Source organism: Electrona antarctica (assembly GCF_951216825.1).
Source record: "Electrona antarctica genome assembly, chromosome: 10".
NCBI classification, from domain to species: domain Eukaryota; kingdom Metazoa; phylum Chordata; class Actinopteri; order Myctophiformes; family Myctophidae; genus Electrona; species Electrona antarctica.
This window is the reverse complement of record NC_136791.1, coordinates 27,431,721-27,450,495: the sequence shown is the minus strand read 5'-3', so window position 1 is coordinate 27,450,495 and position 18,775 is coordinate 27,431,721. Positions and strand designations below refer to the sequence as shown.

The following is an 18,775-nucleotide window of genomic DNA, read 5'->3' as shown; positions in this document are numbered from 1 at the left end:
TATATGCACTTTTGTCCTATACGCACCTTTTTAAAGGCATCAGCCTTTAAAAAAAATGATTTGGGCACCAACATTTGGTGACCAAACTGTGGAATTGCTATAACCTCCATGAACGCGCCTGAATCGAGTCACGAACGAGTGCTTTGTGTTAAACCACAGCTGCGCGCTCCTTTGCTCGTCCATCTGCACGCACGCACACACGCACGCACGCACGCACGCACGCACGCACACACGCACGCACGCACGCACGCACGCACGCACACACTCATACACTCATACACACACTCATACACACACATATACACACACATTCACACACACACACCTGTCGGTCAGACAGAGCAGGCGTGAGAGCTGAACTCGTCTCTCCCTGTTGATGTAAACGTTGAAGAAAAACTCTCTCTCCAACTCTCTGAGCTGCTGCTTGGAGTACGGACACCTCTTCTTCCTGCTGTTACCACACGACTCTGTGGAGATTTTAGAGTTTTATTAGGATCCCCATTAGCTGGTGCATAGCAGAAGCTAATCTTCCTGGGGAACACACAGAACATAAAAACATGACATTCGACATGAATGACATTACAGGACAATGATATATAAATAAAATAAAATAAAATAAATAAATCAAAATATTTGATCAACAATTTCCTCATCCACCTTTTGATTCCCCATTTTCTTGGAAGAGAAACAAACCAAAAAGCATATAATTATATCTACCACAGTTACATATTAGCCTTCCATTCTCCTGGGGTAGAAAACAAAAGTAAAATAAAATAAAAATTGAAAATATTATCCTAATCATGATCATGATCATGCTGTGTGTGTGTGTGCGTGTGCGTGTGTGTGTATGTGTGTGCGTGTGTTGTATGCGTGTCCTGCATTGAGAGAGAGAGAGAGAGACAGAGAGAGAGAGAGAGAGAGAGAGAGAGAGAGAGGGAGAGGGAGAGGGATTATTATTCTACATTATATTGTCGTAATTTCTATTACAAGTTCTATCACAAAGTTGCAATGTGACAGTCCTTCAAGGAGCTACATTAGTTGTTTTTATATTTGTATTGTGCACTGCAGGGCACTGGATGTTGTTCTGGGACTCAACACAAGCACAACCCCCAGAAAACAAACAGGACTAAACCAAATTATAAGTAAACACAAAGAGAAGAAAAACATCTACCCAAAGCCAGAGCAAAACAATATGCGATGTAGCACTAAGGTCTAAACACACCGTGGCAGAATACATGAGCACTGTGACTGATCCAAAACGAAGGAAAACGTTCACCATGTATGCACATATGACTCAGTGAGCAGTCTTGCGATCAAGAATGGCCGCCATAGGCAGACCAGACCAGACAAGACAAGAGAAGACAAACACTGCCCACGAAACGAGGTAGAAACTTCACCCAACATGTCTGTTGCAGTGATGTAAATAGGTTTTCAATGTAATGAGTCCCGGGATGCAGGGATAGTCTTTTAGATGAGTCCCATTTATGAGTCCCACACTTCAACGACGTTAGGAGTCATTTTGCCATTTTTACAAATTGCAGCATTTAACTCCCATTTCATTTTATATGGTTATAATGTGGTTATATTCATGAAGAAAACAGAAGAAGAAATGATTATTATAACTAAAGCTAGCAAAATAAACTAGAATAAAAAACAGTAGTACAGTAGTGCTTCCCGTGGATGCAGATGTCGTTTTATTGCATCCCTCAACTATAAACTGTGTTTTGGGATGAAAAATGCACCCTATTTTAATCTCTGCTGTTGGTGTTGGGTGCACAGTATCCGTTGAGTGACATACAACAATGTGCAAACACAGCAGCAAGATTTGTGAGCTGTTGTGACAGGAGAAGACTAATGGAATACAGTGACCTAAAAACTACAAATCATTGTGTGTCCCTGCACTCGGTACATGCATGCTGTACACATAGAGCAAAATAATATTAAAAAACATTTTAATAAATTGCGTTCAAATATTTGGTATGTTTACACTTTTTAATATTTAATTGTGCATATTGTTTTGATTGCTTTGTTTTACGTTTGCTTCGGCAATCCACACGCGCGCGCGCGCGCGCGCGCGCGCGCGCACACACACACACACACACACACACACACACACACACACACACACACACACACACACACACACACACACACACACACACACACACACACACACACACACACACACACACGTGCACACACACTCACACACAGAGAGAGAGGGAGATAGAGAGAGAGCTATGCCACAAAAATGTGGAACGCCCTACCGACGGTCATAAATTAAACAGGAATCCCTATAGCCTCCTTCAAAACCACTCTGAAAGAGCACTTGGCTGCAACTCAGAACTGGCCTGTAAAAAGTCAAACGCCTGTCCAATCAATCAATCAATCAATCAATCAATCAATCAAAATGTATACTTTTTCAGTAAATGTACTTCTTCCGCTGACTGTCTGGGTGGTGGTGGGGGGGTGGTTTTGGGGACGGGGGGTTGGGGGGGATTCAAGGAGAAAGTCAAAGTCTTGAGTCAGCAGGAAAAGTTCAAGATGGCAGCAGAGGTCATAGGTCACTGAGTCGTGACCTCTGTCACATGACCTCCGTCTGACTGGGCCTGTGTCTCATTTCCACAGTGCTGGTCTAAGTATTTATAAATACTCAAGCAGTGTTGATTTCGTCGACTAAAACTAAGACGAAAGATGTTCGTCGACTACCTTTTTTCACTGACGAAAACTAAATGGAAACTAAATGAAAACTAAGATGATGACTAAAACTAAGACTAAATATATTGACAATTTCGTCAATAAATAAAAACTAGACTGATATGTTAGAAGGGGACTAGTGGACAAGAGATCCAGTATAAGTCATTTTACACTTGGTTGCATGCTGAAAATAGCCGATCTACAAGCTCGGCTATTTTCAGCATGCAACCAAGTGTAAAAACAGTCATTACGAGTTACGACGGCATCAAGGCCCGCCAAAATGCATTTTAGTCGACTAACTGTAGATTTAGTCAACTAAAATCTCATGATATTTAGTCGACTGAAACTAGACTATAAACACTAAAATATTCCGGGTGACTAAAATGTGACTAAAACTAAATGAAAACTATTCAAGAGACTATGACTAAAACTAAAATCAAAATTTGCTGCCGAAAACAACACTGTACTCAACACACTCAAGTATTCAAACAAACTAAATGTGTTTTTTATATATCAATGCATTGCTGTTATTGAAAAAAAGGTATTAAAATGGTGAAAATGTGTGAGTTTGTAGATCTGCTATTTTCACTATATTTGAAATATAGGGCTTAACTGGTTAATTCATAATGGATATTTATTTTGGTCAATAGTCCCTAAAGCGCCTGATGGCCTAGCGGTCTAGGCTCATATACCACATATCTGTTTCTAATCCAATCCCGAGAGCCAGGGGCGAATAGTTTTCATAAACCTCATGGGGGCCCGTGCCGCCCCGCCTCCCTTTTCATGCACATAATATGTCAGAGGGCAGTCCGCGGACAAATACTTCTGGGTGTCCTTTAAATGGAAAAGAAATGGGAACCACTGGTTTAAACAACATTATAGGAAACAAGCCCAGATGAGCAACTTTACTATACACTTTAAAAACAAGCCTATAAAATCGCTTATTGGGGGCACGGTGGCACAGTTGGTAGTGCTGTCGCCTCACAGCTAGAAGGTCCTGGGTTCGATTCCCGCTCGGGACGCTGTGGGTGCTGGCGGCGTGTTTCCTCCTCCGCGTCATCAGTGCCCATACCCGAGGCCGGGTTGGCGATAGGGCCTTTCTGTGTGGAGTTTGCATGTTCTCCCCGTGTCCCCTAGGGTAGGTACCCTCACAAAAAACATGCAGTAATCTTGGTCTCTAAACTGCCTCCCCCTGGCCAGCCGGGGCGCCTGATGGAGGGGAAAGGAACTGGTTGGAATAACGTGTTCCTTCCACGCGCTACGTCCAACCAGGGAAACTCCTAGCCTGGCTAATAAGCCAGACTAATATCACACAACACTGTCGCGGTATATCAGTCTGGGCTGGCTCCACTTGGATTTCATTTCCCGGGGGGCGGGTTCAAACATTTTCTCTTTGACGCAATTGGTCAGAGCTACTGTCAGTCAAAAGTCTCAAGCATTGAACGTCACTGTACCAAAGCCCGCCCATATTGCATACCGTGTCCCGATTGGTCCGACCTGTTCTCGATTGTAGGAAAGAGGCGTGCTACTGAGCCTCGCCAGACCGAAATCCGCTGGTAGGCAACTTTTTTTTGCCAACGGCTGATTCGGTCTGGTTTATTAACCAGGCTAGGAAACTCCCCCCTGTCAAGTGTAAAGGAGCAACTTGGACACTCAGGCATGAAGGAAGCATGAGTTCAAGTCCATTGCTCTCCCCATGTCCCCCATATATGGGGACTAGGTTGGCGGAGGGTGTGTAGAGCCCAGGATCACATTAGATAATTGACACAGGGGTGAAAAATGGGTTACAAAATCGTGGGATAAAAATAAAAATAAATAAAAATAAAAATAAATCACTTATTACAGTGGTTTTCAACCCTTTTCATATCAAGGTCCATTATTCATTATGATGGTCCATGACCCACGGACCATCATTTGATGACATTTAGCCTCAAAGACCCAAAACGTAAAATAATATTTTGTTATCGTTGGATACGATTTCGTCCACACCGACAGGCAATAACAATTATTCTTCCACATTCTGTAGACGTCTTTTAAATTAAGTAATGCAGATGTTTAACAATAAACTTGAGAGTTTCATTATTTTTTAACTGTTTGGGGACCACCTGGAACCCCCTCAAAGACCACCTGGAACCCCCTCAATGACCACTGGTGACTGTGACTTATATGCCTTGGAATGTGTTCTGAGGGCAGCATTCAATTTCATTGGCCCTCACGTGCGTCCAATCGGCTAAGAGTGTGAGGCGGGTCATTGGCAGTTTTAATTTTGGAGCGGCAGCCATTGCTTCACTCTGCTCCAGCTTCCAAACCTGCTCTCTGCTCCTGCTGAATTTACACCAATTCCTGCAACTACTGCTCTCATAAGGTACAACTTTTAAACATTAATATGTTAAGTGCTAAGTGCTACTTTCATTTAGCTAATGTTAGCTACTGTAACTATCAAATGTTACCATAACTAGTCTGCTATGTTGAATCTAGCTGTTAATCTTACATGTGTACCTTCCATTGCGTGAATTGCAGTGATTTTAAATCATTTTACAACTTAGCTAGCAAGCTATAAAGGCACATTCTGCAATCAGGGCTCAGCTGCCCTGAGACCAGCATTCAAAAGCTGCCCTCAGGGCAGCAATTTAACATTGGTGTATGTATAGCATTTGACTGCCCTGAGACCAGCATTCAAATGCTGCCCTCAGGGCAGCAATTTAACATTGGTGTATGTATAGCATTTGGCTGCCCTGAGACCAGCATTCAAATGCTGCCCTCAGGGCAGCAATTTAACATGGTTGTATGTATAGCATTTAAGCTGCACTGAGACCAGCATTCAAATGCTGCCCTGAGAGCAGCAATTTAACATGGTTTGAATGTATAGCATTTAAGCTGCCCTGAGACCAGCATTCAAAAGCTGCCCTCAGGGCAGCAATTTAACATGGTTGTATGTATAGCATTTAAGCTGCCCTGAGCCGACAGCAACGATATAGCAACATGTGTTTTTCAGAAAACGGTTGGGATTTAGAAGACATTTTTAGAAACGACCTCAGGTCTTAATAGTTTAACCGTGATTACAGTTGAAGAGCTTCCAGACAGAGGTCATGTAGCCTGTATGATGTATAAATATGTATCTTTTATATACTTTTGAATCATTACATCCCTAGGTACATCCCGGACAACTTTGCAGACTCGACCCCTGCATCTGGGGAAATGATTTCTGGAGAGTGGAGAAGACACAGTTGAAGGGGACCTCAACCTTCAGGCCACAGTGAGACTGTCCCGTTCTAGAGCCTCACATTCTGCTCATGTGACCAGGGATGATTTTGCAGACTTCTTCCAGACACCAGAAGGACTTGTACCGTGGCACAGCTAAACGTCGTCCGACAGGGTTTACTGAATGTTTAAGCCATTTCGGCCATTTCGGCCCAGACATATTGGTGGGAGATCGTCTGGCTGGTCCTCTACTTTACACCTGACACATTAGATCAGTTGTTTTCAACCCATTTCATATCAAGGCCTATCATTTACTTGGCATTTTAGCCGCACAGACCACCATTTGATGAGATAATTTGGGCTCGCAGAACCGAAAGAATATTTTGTTTTTGTTGGATGGATAAGATTTTGTTCATAATTCCATGCTGTATTGAATGTTGGTACCATTAGGAGAGATAACAGGCAAACGTTGATCAAAATAACAATTCTTCTACATTCTCTAATTGTAGACTTCTTGTAAATTAAGTAATGCAGATGTTTAACAATAATCTAAGTCTTGAGAGTGTAACATTAAATTACATTCCATTTTACAATCGAGAGTCAACTCTCCATAATTTAGCAGGGAACCAAACCATCTGGAACCCTCCCAAGGACCACTGGTTGAAAACCACTGCATTAATGTGTCTACTAGAAGTAGAGTCTACTTGAATGGCCAGAAAGTCTCACTTCAGAATACTTTCTTATATATATTTATTTTATTAGCATTGTGTTCTTGCCTTTGTATTAAGTGCATATGTCATACTCGTGTGCCTCTGTGATTCAGGAATAATTCCACAACCAAACTTTGTTTCTTCGGTGTGAAAGGGGTTTTATGGAAAAGATATGTGCCATATACAGTATATCTTTGTATTCTCTGAAATACTTTGTTCAATGTGTCACCACTTATGTTGTAGCTGATCATGGCTATGAAAAAACAAACAGTAAATTATATTATATCATTATTTATTGTGTCAAGGCTGAACTACTTTAATGCATTTGACACCTTGGGCTATATCTTGCGCCACCCCTTAACCCTTATCCCTTATTTGCAATTTTTTACTATTTAAAACCTTTTAAAATAGTTAAAATAGCTGATCTACAAGCTCACAACGTGTAGATGTAGATCGGCTAGTTGAACTATTTTAAAATTATTTTCAAAATAGTAAAAAAATGGCAAATAAGTTTAGGGATAAGGGATAAGGGTGGCAAGATGGAGGCCCTTATCTAATGTGTAAGGCGGTCTCCCTATATATCTATGTCTCATGAAATGGGTGGACAAATTCTTGTTTGAGTTTTTGACTATAGCTGTACATCTCTACTTCACATTTTTGTATGATAACCATTGCAGAGTGCAGACTTGCAGCTTAGTGATATCATGCATTGAATACATGCACCCCTATATTGTCACACGCAAATTGTGACAACAAATATATGATTCACTTTTGAGCCGCAGAGACCAATGAAACCACCATATATTTTTTTTATCCCATGATTTTGTAACCCAGTATTCACCCCTGTGTCAATTATCTAATGTGATACACCAATGTTAAATTGGTGTATCACACTGGTGGTCCCTCAAAGACCTCTGGTGGTCCCTCAAAGACCTCTGGTGGTCCCTCAAAGACCACTGGTGGTTCCCGGACCACTGGTTGAGAACCACTGACTTATTAAAGGCAGGACATGGAACCACTGGTAAACAGGAAAGCCATTGTCGATATGGGCTACTGAAGTACAGTACAGTATATACTTGAGTAAATCTAAATGTAATTAGTTACTTTCCACCACTGTTTACTGGCCATGTGTCCATGGAGAATGCTGTCAGCTCTGATGTCTAATCCATCAGACACATTTAAAACTCCTCGTCCGCACAGAAGAACTGGGCCTTTTTACTTCATGCCATTGCGGCGTGCGTGCGTAATTATAATGATCCAAAGGATTAAACGATAATGACCCAAAAAGATGAATTATGCACGAATGAAGACGAACATATAGGCTATACACATGTGACTCAAGGTCATTCACACCATCCTTATGTAAGTGGATATGTGTTGTAAAGTCAGTTATTTGTTTTGCATTGGCGTGTTAACACACTCCTTCCATTTATACATAAAATGCTCTTATATAGTGCAAATTAAGGCCTCCTCCTGATAGCAGTTAAATTAACACTGCATTTTATTGTGCAAAAACATCCGTCATGACGAGAGGGAACTAACTGTATCCTATTTTACAACATCCGTCAGTCATTTGCATCATTCCAATAGTTTGTGTTCCAATGGATGCAATGCAATCGTCTTAAGTTCCTTTTGAGAATAATATTGTTGTTGTTGTTGTTGTTATTATTATTCACATTAGGTCGGGATAACCCCCCCCCTCTTGTATATGTTTCTTTTGCCTTTTTACCTCCTTACATGATTTCCTGTTCTTTTTGGCTATTAGTGTCTATTTGTATGTCTCTAAATGTTCTGATGAATTGAACATGGTGGACCATGTTGTAAAAATGGTGCAATGCTTTATCAGTGTGTCGTCCACAGTAACTTTGTATTGAGTTGTGCTTTCATGTGAAATATGCAAACTATACAAAATATACAAACTCCAACCAAACAGTCTGTCGCTAGACCCCATGGGAGATGGAGTATGTCCCTGTTACAATGCACTACTAGACCCCTAGGAGATGGAGTCTGTCCCCGTCACAATGCACTACTAGACCCCTAGGAGATGGAGTCTGTCCCCGTCACAATGCACTATAGTGAATAGACCCCTGGGAGATGGAGTATGTCCCCGTTACAATGCACTATAGTGACTAGACCACTGGGAGATGGAGTCTGTCCCTGTTACAATGCACTATAGTGACTATAGACCCCTGGGAGATGGATGCTGAGGTGGAGCGCCACACCTACCATCAGCTCCAGTACTTATCGCACGACTTGCTGCACCCAGGCCGTGCTGCTCATACTCATATACGCTGAGTTGACGGTTCCCAGGATCGAACCCATGACTTGTGGTCCAAAGGAGATAGCTCTATACCGACTGAGCTATACCCAGACACAAATACTATAGGCTACTACTACTACTACTACTACTACTATATACTACTACTATTACTACTATTACTATATACTACTACTAATAATACGACTACTACTACTATTACTATACTACTACTACTACTATTACTACTATTACTATATACTACTACTAATAATACGACTACTACTACTATTACTATACTACTACTACTATTACTACTATTACTATATACTACTACTAATAATACGACTACTACTACTATTACTATACTACTACTACTACTACTATTACTACTATTACTATATACTACTACTAATAATACGACTACTACTACTATTACTATACTACTACTACTACGACTACTACTACTACTACTACTACTACTACTACTAATAATAATAACAATAATAATAATAATAATAACTATTATTATTATTACAACGTTTTATATAGAGCACGTTAAGACAGTTAAAGTTACAAAGCTTTACATAAAAAATACATCTAATAAAACATAATAAATTAATTAAACAAAGCCAATAAAGCTATACTAAAATACCTGGATTATAAAACAACTATTTCATCTGTGTCATATGTCTGTGTTTTGCAATGCTTTATAGCCTATCTAGACTATAGGTCTAAATGCTATATTAAATTAAATAATATCTATAGGCTACTATTCATAATTAAATATGATCAGATTTAATCATGAGCGATGGTCTTACTGGATAGATGAGGGCCTTCGTCTCCATTGCAGCTGGATAGGAACGAGTCCCCGTCCTCCCTGTCCGCCCTGAGGGCCTCAGACCCCGGCCTCTCCTTCTCGTCCACCCCGGGCCCCTGCTCCTCATCCCCGGGTGGTCTCTGCTGGTCGCCCCGGCCCGCCCCGCAGGGCTCCGCCAAGTTCGTCTGTCCCTCCCCCTCCTCCTCCGTTATCCCCCGTCCTTCGTCCTCCGTCGGCGGGTCGTAGAAGTGGTCGAAGCCGTGCGGGAGGACTCCGCTCCGTGGTGAGAGCAGCAGCGGTCCGCCGGGCCGCTCACACGCCGTGGTCCTCCGGGCAGCGAGCCCGGGGCTCTCGGGGGGGAAGTGAAACGCCTGGCCGTAGATGAAGCCGTCGCTGTTGAACCGTCTCTCCGTCGGCGGCGAGGAGAGTCCCTGGACTCCCGCCGGCTCCCTGCTGCGGAAGAGCCGCTCTGCGTAGCAGCAGGAGGCCGAGGACCCGACGCGGTTCGCCCGGTGGTAAAGTGACAGTTTCCCCGCCTGGTGGTGGAGGTGGTGGCACCGCGGGCCAGGGCACTGAGAGCAGTAATTTGGGGGGTAATAATCTGCTGCATTGCCAGTCGGGTGGTGGTGGTGGTGCTCCAGTAATCCCGATGTAGGCTCGTATAAATCCCGGTAAACGGTCGCCGGGTTGGGTCGCTGGAGGGCGGCCGGGTTGGGTCTCTGGTGGGCGGCGGAGGCCTGCACCGTCAGGTCGGTGTGGAGAGGCTGCTGGGCCGACGGAGGGTGGACGGAACCGAGGTAAGTACAGCTGGGTAAATACATGACGGGATCATAATACTCCACATGACAAATAAAAAATGCATTTGAGTAAATCTGAATCAAAGTTTCTCATATATGCCTATGTCGACTTTCCAAACTCTATACTCTTGTCCCGTAAACTTTTCACATCCATATAAGTGTTGATTCATGAGCTGTTCTGTTCTTTTCTGCTCAGTGAACTTCAGAGCTGTCTCTTATTGCAGAGGCGGGTTTTTTCATCTTTTTTCCCCTTTTTTTTAAAGGTGTGTGTGCGTGGGTCAGATTATATATCCAAGGAAGCCTCGCCTATACTGCTCGCTGCACACGCACGCGCGCGCACACACACACACACACACACACACACACACACACACACACACACACACACACACACACACACACACACACACACACACACACACACACACACACACACACACACACACACACACACACACACGAACACACACAAACACAGTAAAACATTTTCCAGCTTGTTGGTGTGTGCGTTTTGCAGTGTTGCACCATTATTCAACAATTAAGTGTACATGTGTGTGTGTGTGTGTGTGTGTGTGTGTGTGTGTGTGTGTGTGTGTGTGTGTGTGTGTGTGTGTGTGTGTGTGTGTGTGTGTGTGTGCGTGCGCGCGTGCGTGCGTGTGTGCGTACGTGCAAAACACAGTCGGCGACAGTAGAAACAAAAAAAAATGTTATAACATATGAAGCCTATCTCAGCACTGTAGGCTATCAACCATATCGGTATGCAGATGCAGGCAAATAATATGTGTAACAATTCAGATCAGGAATAGGTCCTATAGTGCAAAAGGGCAAAGACGATATAGGCAGATATACGCATTCACTAAATGCAATATTAGATTTGTATATTGTATATAATTAGCATTATAGGCTGCAATGATTTCTATAGGCCTATACTTTAGGTCATAATTTTGATAGGCTACCAATAGCCTATACTTTTGTACTTTTACCCAAGGAATAGGTCCTATAGTGCAAAAGGGCATGCCATATGCAGATATACGCATTCACTATTAGTTTTGTATATTGTAGATATATTATATAGCATTATAGGCTGCAATGATTTCTACTATGCCTATTGGTACTTTAGGTCATCATTTTGATAGGCTACCAATAGCCTACTTTTGTACTTTTACTCAAGAGTCAAGATAGCCTTTAATTCTGGACTTGTACGTGGGTCCCTCTTGAAAATGAGATGCTGCATCTCAAGGGGCTGTCGATCCTTCAATACAAGTCTGACATCTGAAATCTATACTTCAGAATATTTCTACATTGCAGTATTACTATACTTTAAGTAAAAATGTGAGCCTATACTTGTTCCACCACTGCATGTTGAAATGGAATACATTCAATAATCCCGTAATAATTCCGTAAATTGGAGGTTTGTGTCTATATGTAAAAGAGAATCTACCATGCAATATACGTGATCCCCTCATTATTTCCACTCTAATCCATTCTTCAAGGCTGCTTATAGAGGACATCACAGATCACACGATATTTTTATAGAAATCTACATGCACGATTAATGACTATATAGCCTACAGTTGTTGACTGATACGGAACACGCAAAATGCATTTTTTCTATACATTTCACCCAGTTTTCCTATAGAATCACGTCCAACGTTGCTTTTCCTATAGACGATAATTTCGTGTCTCCGTGCGATTCTGATCAAACATTAAATAGCCATGCAATATATTAGTCATCTTAAAGCTATTTAAAACAACCCGATTTGTCGCAATATAATTGTTCATTCATTGTTGGTGGAACTTGGTGCCGATTGACGAAGGAAATCTCACCTCAGCCCATTTTAAACTTGGGTATCCAAATGAATATAAAGCTGTGTGCTTAATATAGTGATATATATATATATATATATATTACAATTAAGTCATTAAGCCAGATTTAAAGCGTATATATGCCTTATAAACCACCTTATTCCTAACCTTTTAACCTCAGTAAAACTATGCCTAAACCTAACCTTATATAGGCTACATAAACTTAACCCCAGTAAAACTAGGCCTAACCCTAAACGTATTTCTAACCTTATGCTCAGTAAAACAAAATAAAAATAAAGAGTATAGGCCTACAAGAACCGCGGCACCGAGCAGTCGGCGGAAAAAAATCGAGGGCGAGATGGAAGGGTGACGGACGGTACCTCCGTACCTGATACCATTAAAGAACAATACATTCAACAAAACAAATGCCAACGGTTGATGAATATAATATAGACTATAGCCTATAATATTTTACCCTATAATTTATGAATAGACCACTGTCATATGATTATGATTGAATGATTAAAAATAACATTTTAACATGGCGTCGTGAAGGTGCATCACATTGATCATAGTATAGCACATATTATTTTAATTTTAATAAAACTAAATGCAGTTTCAGTGATGTGTAATTCATGTCAAGCTTAGCCTATACTCTCTTGTTGTTTTTATTGACGCTCACATATACGGACCAGCCATTGGTTAATGCGTTTGTTGCAAGTCATAATGGAAATTCCAGAATAAATTAAAAAAAAATAAGAAATCTGGCATAATATGCATGTCCATATGAACTTTTTAACCGACAGCATATAAGATATTAATTATTGCGTGTGATGATAGCCAGCCTGCAAGCCCTCGCCACTGGAAATATGATCTAATTTTATTCCAATTTATACTCCATGCATGACAAAAATATCTGATGGCGTCTATTCGGCAATTAAGCGACGATCGACACTATACATGTTGTATTGGCTAAAACTAAAATAATCGACATTTTTCAGAAAGCAAAGTGTAGTTAATTGAAAATCATATGGATCGGTCGGTGAATGAGAACGGGGCTTATTTAGAACCGCGCACACAATGCACGCACGCACACTATCTATCTATCTATCTATCTATCTATCTATCTATCTATCTATCTATCTATCTATCTATCTATCTATACGAACGGAATTATATAGCAGTTTAAAAATCATAATTCTATGCTTGATGCCCTTTTGAACAAATTCCAATGCAGATGTTGCCTGCATGGAATTGCTCAATCTACGCGCGCTTGGCTTTCACCTTGACGGTTCCAATTAAAACTACATTTGACACATTTTTAACTGAAATAAAACAAATAAAAACGAGGCTTTGTACATTTAAAAAGACAACTAGAAAATAAAATGCCCTTATAGTCTTTGTCAAATATATTAAAGCTAAGAAACCGTCACGGCTGTGCTTGCAGGTCTGCTATCATTTGAAGATATTTTTGTGACCTTATTGTTGAAACACATTTAAAACCGAAAGTCAAAAAAAGTTCTAACCCATAATGTAATATAAATTAACCTCTGTCTTGAATCATAGTCCTCTTACCTCGACTGGTCAATCCAGACAAAGCATGGCATGCAACCACCACATTCACAGGCATGAGTGTGTGTGTGTGTGCATGTGTGTGTGCCGCTGCGTGTGTGAGACAGAGCAGACATCTGTGTCAACACCACTGTGCGTGCGTGCGTGCATGTGATTGCGTGTGTGTGTGTGTGTGTGTGAGTGTGACACTGCCAAGTCCAAAATCCCCCCCCCCCCCCCCCAGTTGTGGCTTTGAACCATATAGAGTCATAAAACACAGCAGAGCATCAGTAGTTTGTTTACTGTCTGCTAAAAGCCCTCTGTGTTTAACACTGTTAAATGTTAACTGATATTGTGCAGTCTTTCAAGTGACAAGCTATACTCAACTCCACTGTTCACTTCATCAGTGGTGGAAAAAGACACAAAGTACTGCTTTTTTGCCAGGTGGTATACAAAGCACCTATTTGCACACACCACTACTGACCACCGAAAAGACGACTCTAAACTCCCCGCCCCCTACGAGGACCCATGCAGGAAATAATTATACCTGTTCATTCATAGACATTTCAAAAAGTATTTATTTAAAGACCTTTTAAGCCTCGTACAAAGTCACAAATCATGAAAACAAACATAATTTTTTAGGCCAGACAAATAATTAGAAAGAAGAAGAAAACGGCAGTTTACAACACTTTTTGTTGTTGTTTTTCTTTAAATTGCAATAGTAATCGTTCAAGGTTTTTTATGTTCCTGATGAGTATAGGTTCATCCAAATAGCATATTAAAAATATAGAGTATTATATGAATTGTGTATCATGGCAAATTCAGGGGTTGAAAGTTGGAGTACACCATTAAAAACCTATAAGGCATTTTAATTATGCTTTAAGAAGCATGTGTCAAACTTAGGGGTTTTCATGATTCCTAATCCTAAGGATCAGAAAAAACTTTGAAGGATTACTTTTGCAATTTCTTTTGGGTCAGGCCCTTTCTTAGCTTAGATTGATTGGCCTATAGTCATGATTGGCTGCCTCCTAAACTAATGGGAGTCTGAACGGCATAAAAACCCCATCTGAACGCAGTAACGCGGAGCAGTGGCAACAGTCAGCTAATGCTATGAGCTAACATGCAGGAAAGCCATGACAAAACACAGTGAGTGAACCAACAAAAGAACGAAAACGGGCGCTACAAGAGCTTTGTTGCACCTCCTGGCATGAGTCATGACTGAGTCATTTTCTTGTTTTTTTACTAAGTAAAAGTATCAATACCGTGTAGAAAATAAATACAATGTAAAAGTCAGGCAATTCAAAATGTACTTGAGTAAAAGTACAAAAGTATTGGCATTAAAATGTACCTAAAGTACCAAAAGTAAAGTACGAATTATGTAGAATGTCCCATCTCAAGTTTTCAAATGTGTATATATATATATATATATATATTTCATATATTTGAAAATAGCAGATCAACACGTAGATCTGCTATTTTCGCCATTTTTGGTCCCGGGTACTAAACTCATTTTCTGCCGAGATCGCCTTTTGATGCCTCCTGGTCCAAACGCCCTCCACGCCAAGATCGCCTTCTGACGCCTTTTTTTTAATATAAATTGATTACGGTTCACAACTGTGTTCTCTACGCGCTCATAACACTCCGGTCCGGGTGCGATGAAAAAACAAAAAACACAAGAGAAAATTGCGCTGGCTTATATGCTGTCTATGGTGACGCAGTTTTTAGAATCGCAATCTCGGATTCTTCTTTTTGGATCAAAACAAGCTTGATTTGCGCCTCATTTCTATAAACAATATGATCCCTGGTTACAAAATTAATGTTTTGAGTGAATTAAATAACATTAGTGGGACCCGTTACATAGTGATTATTCACTTCCTGCTTCTCGGTTTCCGAGTGAAATTACTTTCAAATAAAAGCACTAGGGTCCCTCATAAAGAATGAACTACTGGCGGTCCTGGACCTGGAGTACACAATTCAGACACCAGATGGGGGTGTTGGCACTAAAAGAGTTAATAAACAACAGACCTGAGTTGCACTGTGATTGGTGCATTCCTTTTCCATCCACACCAAATTAAATCTCTTACCAAAACATTCGGCAAATATAGCAGATCTACAATCTCACCACAAAATATGTGAGTTTATATTTTTGGCAGAATGTTCCCCCCAGAATAGGGATGCTGGGTTTCAAGTGGTTAAACGTATAAAGTATAACATTGCTATTTTCAATCTGTCCTATAATGGAAACGGATATTCTGTCAAGTTTTCCTCGTGGACATATAGCTATAGCTACTGTATCTAGGAGGGAAGATTTACACATTTACCTACCGTAATGTGACATACGCTAAATGTAAGGCGCTGTACCGTTAATAAAAGTATCAATGTAATTCAGGGGTACCATGGATGAAATATAGTTGTTCAAGGTTCAAGGTTGTACTTTATTGTTACATCTTGTGTAATTTTCCTGCCGCCCTGACTCTGAGACAAAAAGGTTTGAGAACCACTGGCGTCGTAGCTCGTATAGGGTGTCACGCTCTGGAAATAGTTGATCTACAAGCTTGTAGATCTAACTCAACTAGATTTATGGAAAGGTAGAACCTAACTGGAGGCATGGCATGGTAGTTAGTAAAACATGGCTGAATTATAGACCTATAGAGCACCGAAGTCTGACGTCAATATCGGTAGAGGGCGCAAGTCCACGGGTTCATGTACTTTTCATTTGTATTATAATCCCCATAGGAGGATTTTAGATCGCCTCATATAAGATAAATAATGAAAAATAAACATGGTATCCCGGCCATTTCACTCATGGATATGAAGAATCAACTGACTGAGAGAAAATGCTATTGTTACTGCTACTGAATTAGTTACATTTTCGCTAGAAACAGACTATCATATATGAGTGACTGACTGTCGCAAACGATACAGAGACACCTTCCTGACAATAACGCAGAGACATCTTGTTTATTTTTGGAACACAATGCTTATATGAAACGATTTTAAGATGACTCCATGTTATTCTCCATCTAGAAATGACTTCCGGGAACCAGGCAGAACCAGGGGATGAGCGAGTGACGTCAGGACTTCGGCGCTCTATTGAGATGAGATGAGATGTACTAGAACTAGATTATCCCCGCAGGGAAATCGATATACGCTACACCAGCATAGTGTAAAAATAAACAACACAACACAGTAATCAAACAGACAGAAAACACATCAGACACAAAAGGACATAATCACAAGTTCACAACAAGACCAAGGACCAGACACAAGGCCAGAAGCATTGGGGGAGAAAGTTCTTATGTGTTGTATAGTCTGATGGTTGGCAGGACGGAGAGTCTGTGATTGGTGGAATCATAGACATAAAAAGGCGTGTGTTTCTCGAGAGTAGGCAAGCTTTCCCGAGATTCCTTGCGAAGCATAGCGGAAAAATGAGAGGAAGCTTGCCAGGCTTCCGCTTCACAGAAAGGAGACGTTCGGTAGGTTGGCCAATCAGAGGCAATATGAATGTTTGTTTTCTCATGCCAATAAAGCTCCCTTGGATTGAATTCCAGTCCCAGAAAAGACACGCTGTGATTGGCCAGTAGTCACTTGAGTGGCAGCGACGCAGTCCGCCTTCCGCTTGACTTCCTAGACACATGGCTCCGCCTCCAATGAACTGCAGCGGCCATTGCCGGCCAATGAGGCATCTATTTTTGCGTGAGCACAAACATTGGCTTGTGATTGGGCTGAGCACCCCATAGCGATGATTTGATTGGAAATGGCTGAAGCTAAACATGAGGCCAGAAAAGTGAAGACAGAAAGGTGAGGACGCAAATTGTGATTGGCCGGTGTGATGATGTATGTATGTATGATGATAAGAGACAAGGGTGTGATTATTATTATTTTTTTAATATCTATGGGTGGGATGATGATTGAATGACCTGTTGAGAGACAGAGATGAATGCTGATTGGATCATGAGACCTGGGAATGAATGATAGACAACAAGAAGGCAAAGGCAGGGGAAGAAAACAGCAAACTCAGACACAAGTGTATGCCTGATGATCCAACTAAATCCAAGATTTAATCTGTCTTTTAGTAGGACAAAATTAGAAGAACAAAATAAGACAAAACATTTGCTGTAATTAACTTTTTTTATCCCACAATTTTGCAACCCATTTTTCACCCAGTGTCAATTATCTAATGTAATCCTGGGTTGCAGGTCGCATGGTGAGCTTGCAGATCTGCAATGTCTAATCTAACTCCAACCTGAATCTTTTCCTACTTATTTAGCCTAACCTGAAACCACAAAACAACCACTTCTCTTTGAGGCCCAGGAAATGGTCTCACGCACGCACGCACACGCACACGCACACACACACACACACACACACACACACACAATGAGTTGTTCCAATGCATGCAGTAAAAGTACTCAGTGTGTTACACAGAGAATTTTACTGTGTGCACGTATCTGTGAACACAAAGAGCCTGCTGGCTAATGTCAGTCCTCCAGACCCTCCACCTCACCACATGACGTCTGTCTGTCTGTCTGTCTGTCTCTGTCTGTCTCTGCCTGTCTGTCTCTACCTGTCTGTCTCTGCTGCTGCAGGCAGGCAGGCAGGCAGGCAGGCAGGCAGGCAGGCCGCCCGCCCGCCGGGTTTAATGTTTGTTTTTAGTTCAATGTTTGTTTTAAAAACGCCATTGACAATGAAGGGAAACACCATCTTGTCCCTAACACAAACATTAAATGCCATTAACAATAAAGAGAATTTAATGTTTGTTTTGCGGGCGGGCCTGCCTGCCTGCCAGTCACGCAGCGCTCCAGTGCAGAGTGAATGACACCCAGGAGGGTCCATGTCTCAGCCTCATACAGCAGCACTGACTCCACTGTGAGGGTTCATACTGAATTACTGACTCCACTGTGAGGGTTCATACTGAATTACTGACTCCACTGTG

At 41.3% G+C, this 18,775-nt stretch overlaps 1 protein-coding gene across 1 annotated transcript in view; it reads right to left on the bottom strand.

The window, feature by feature from the left end:
* The window catches only part of LOC306931076 (2-aminoethanethiol dioxygenase-like), a 61,665-nt gene that overhangs the window by 953 nt on the left and 41,937 nt on the right, over window positions 1–18,775 (bottom strand). Inside the window, exon 4 of the mRNA XM_079512263.1 lies at window positions 326–467. Within this exon, the coding sequence (XP_079368389.1) occupies window positions 326–467 (142 nt within the window). The remainder of the gene's footprint in view (window positions 1–325; window positions 468–18,775) is intronic.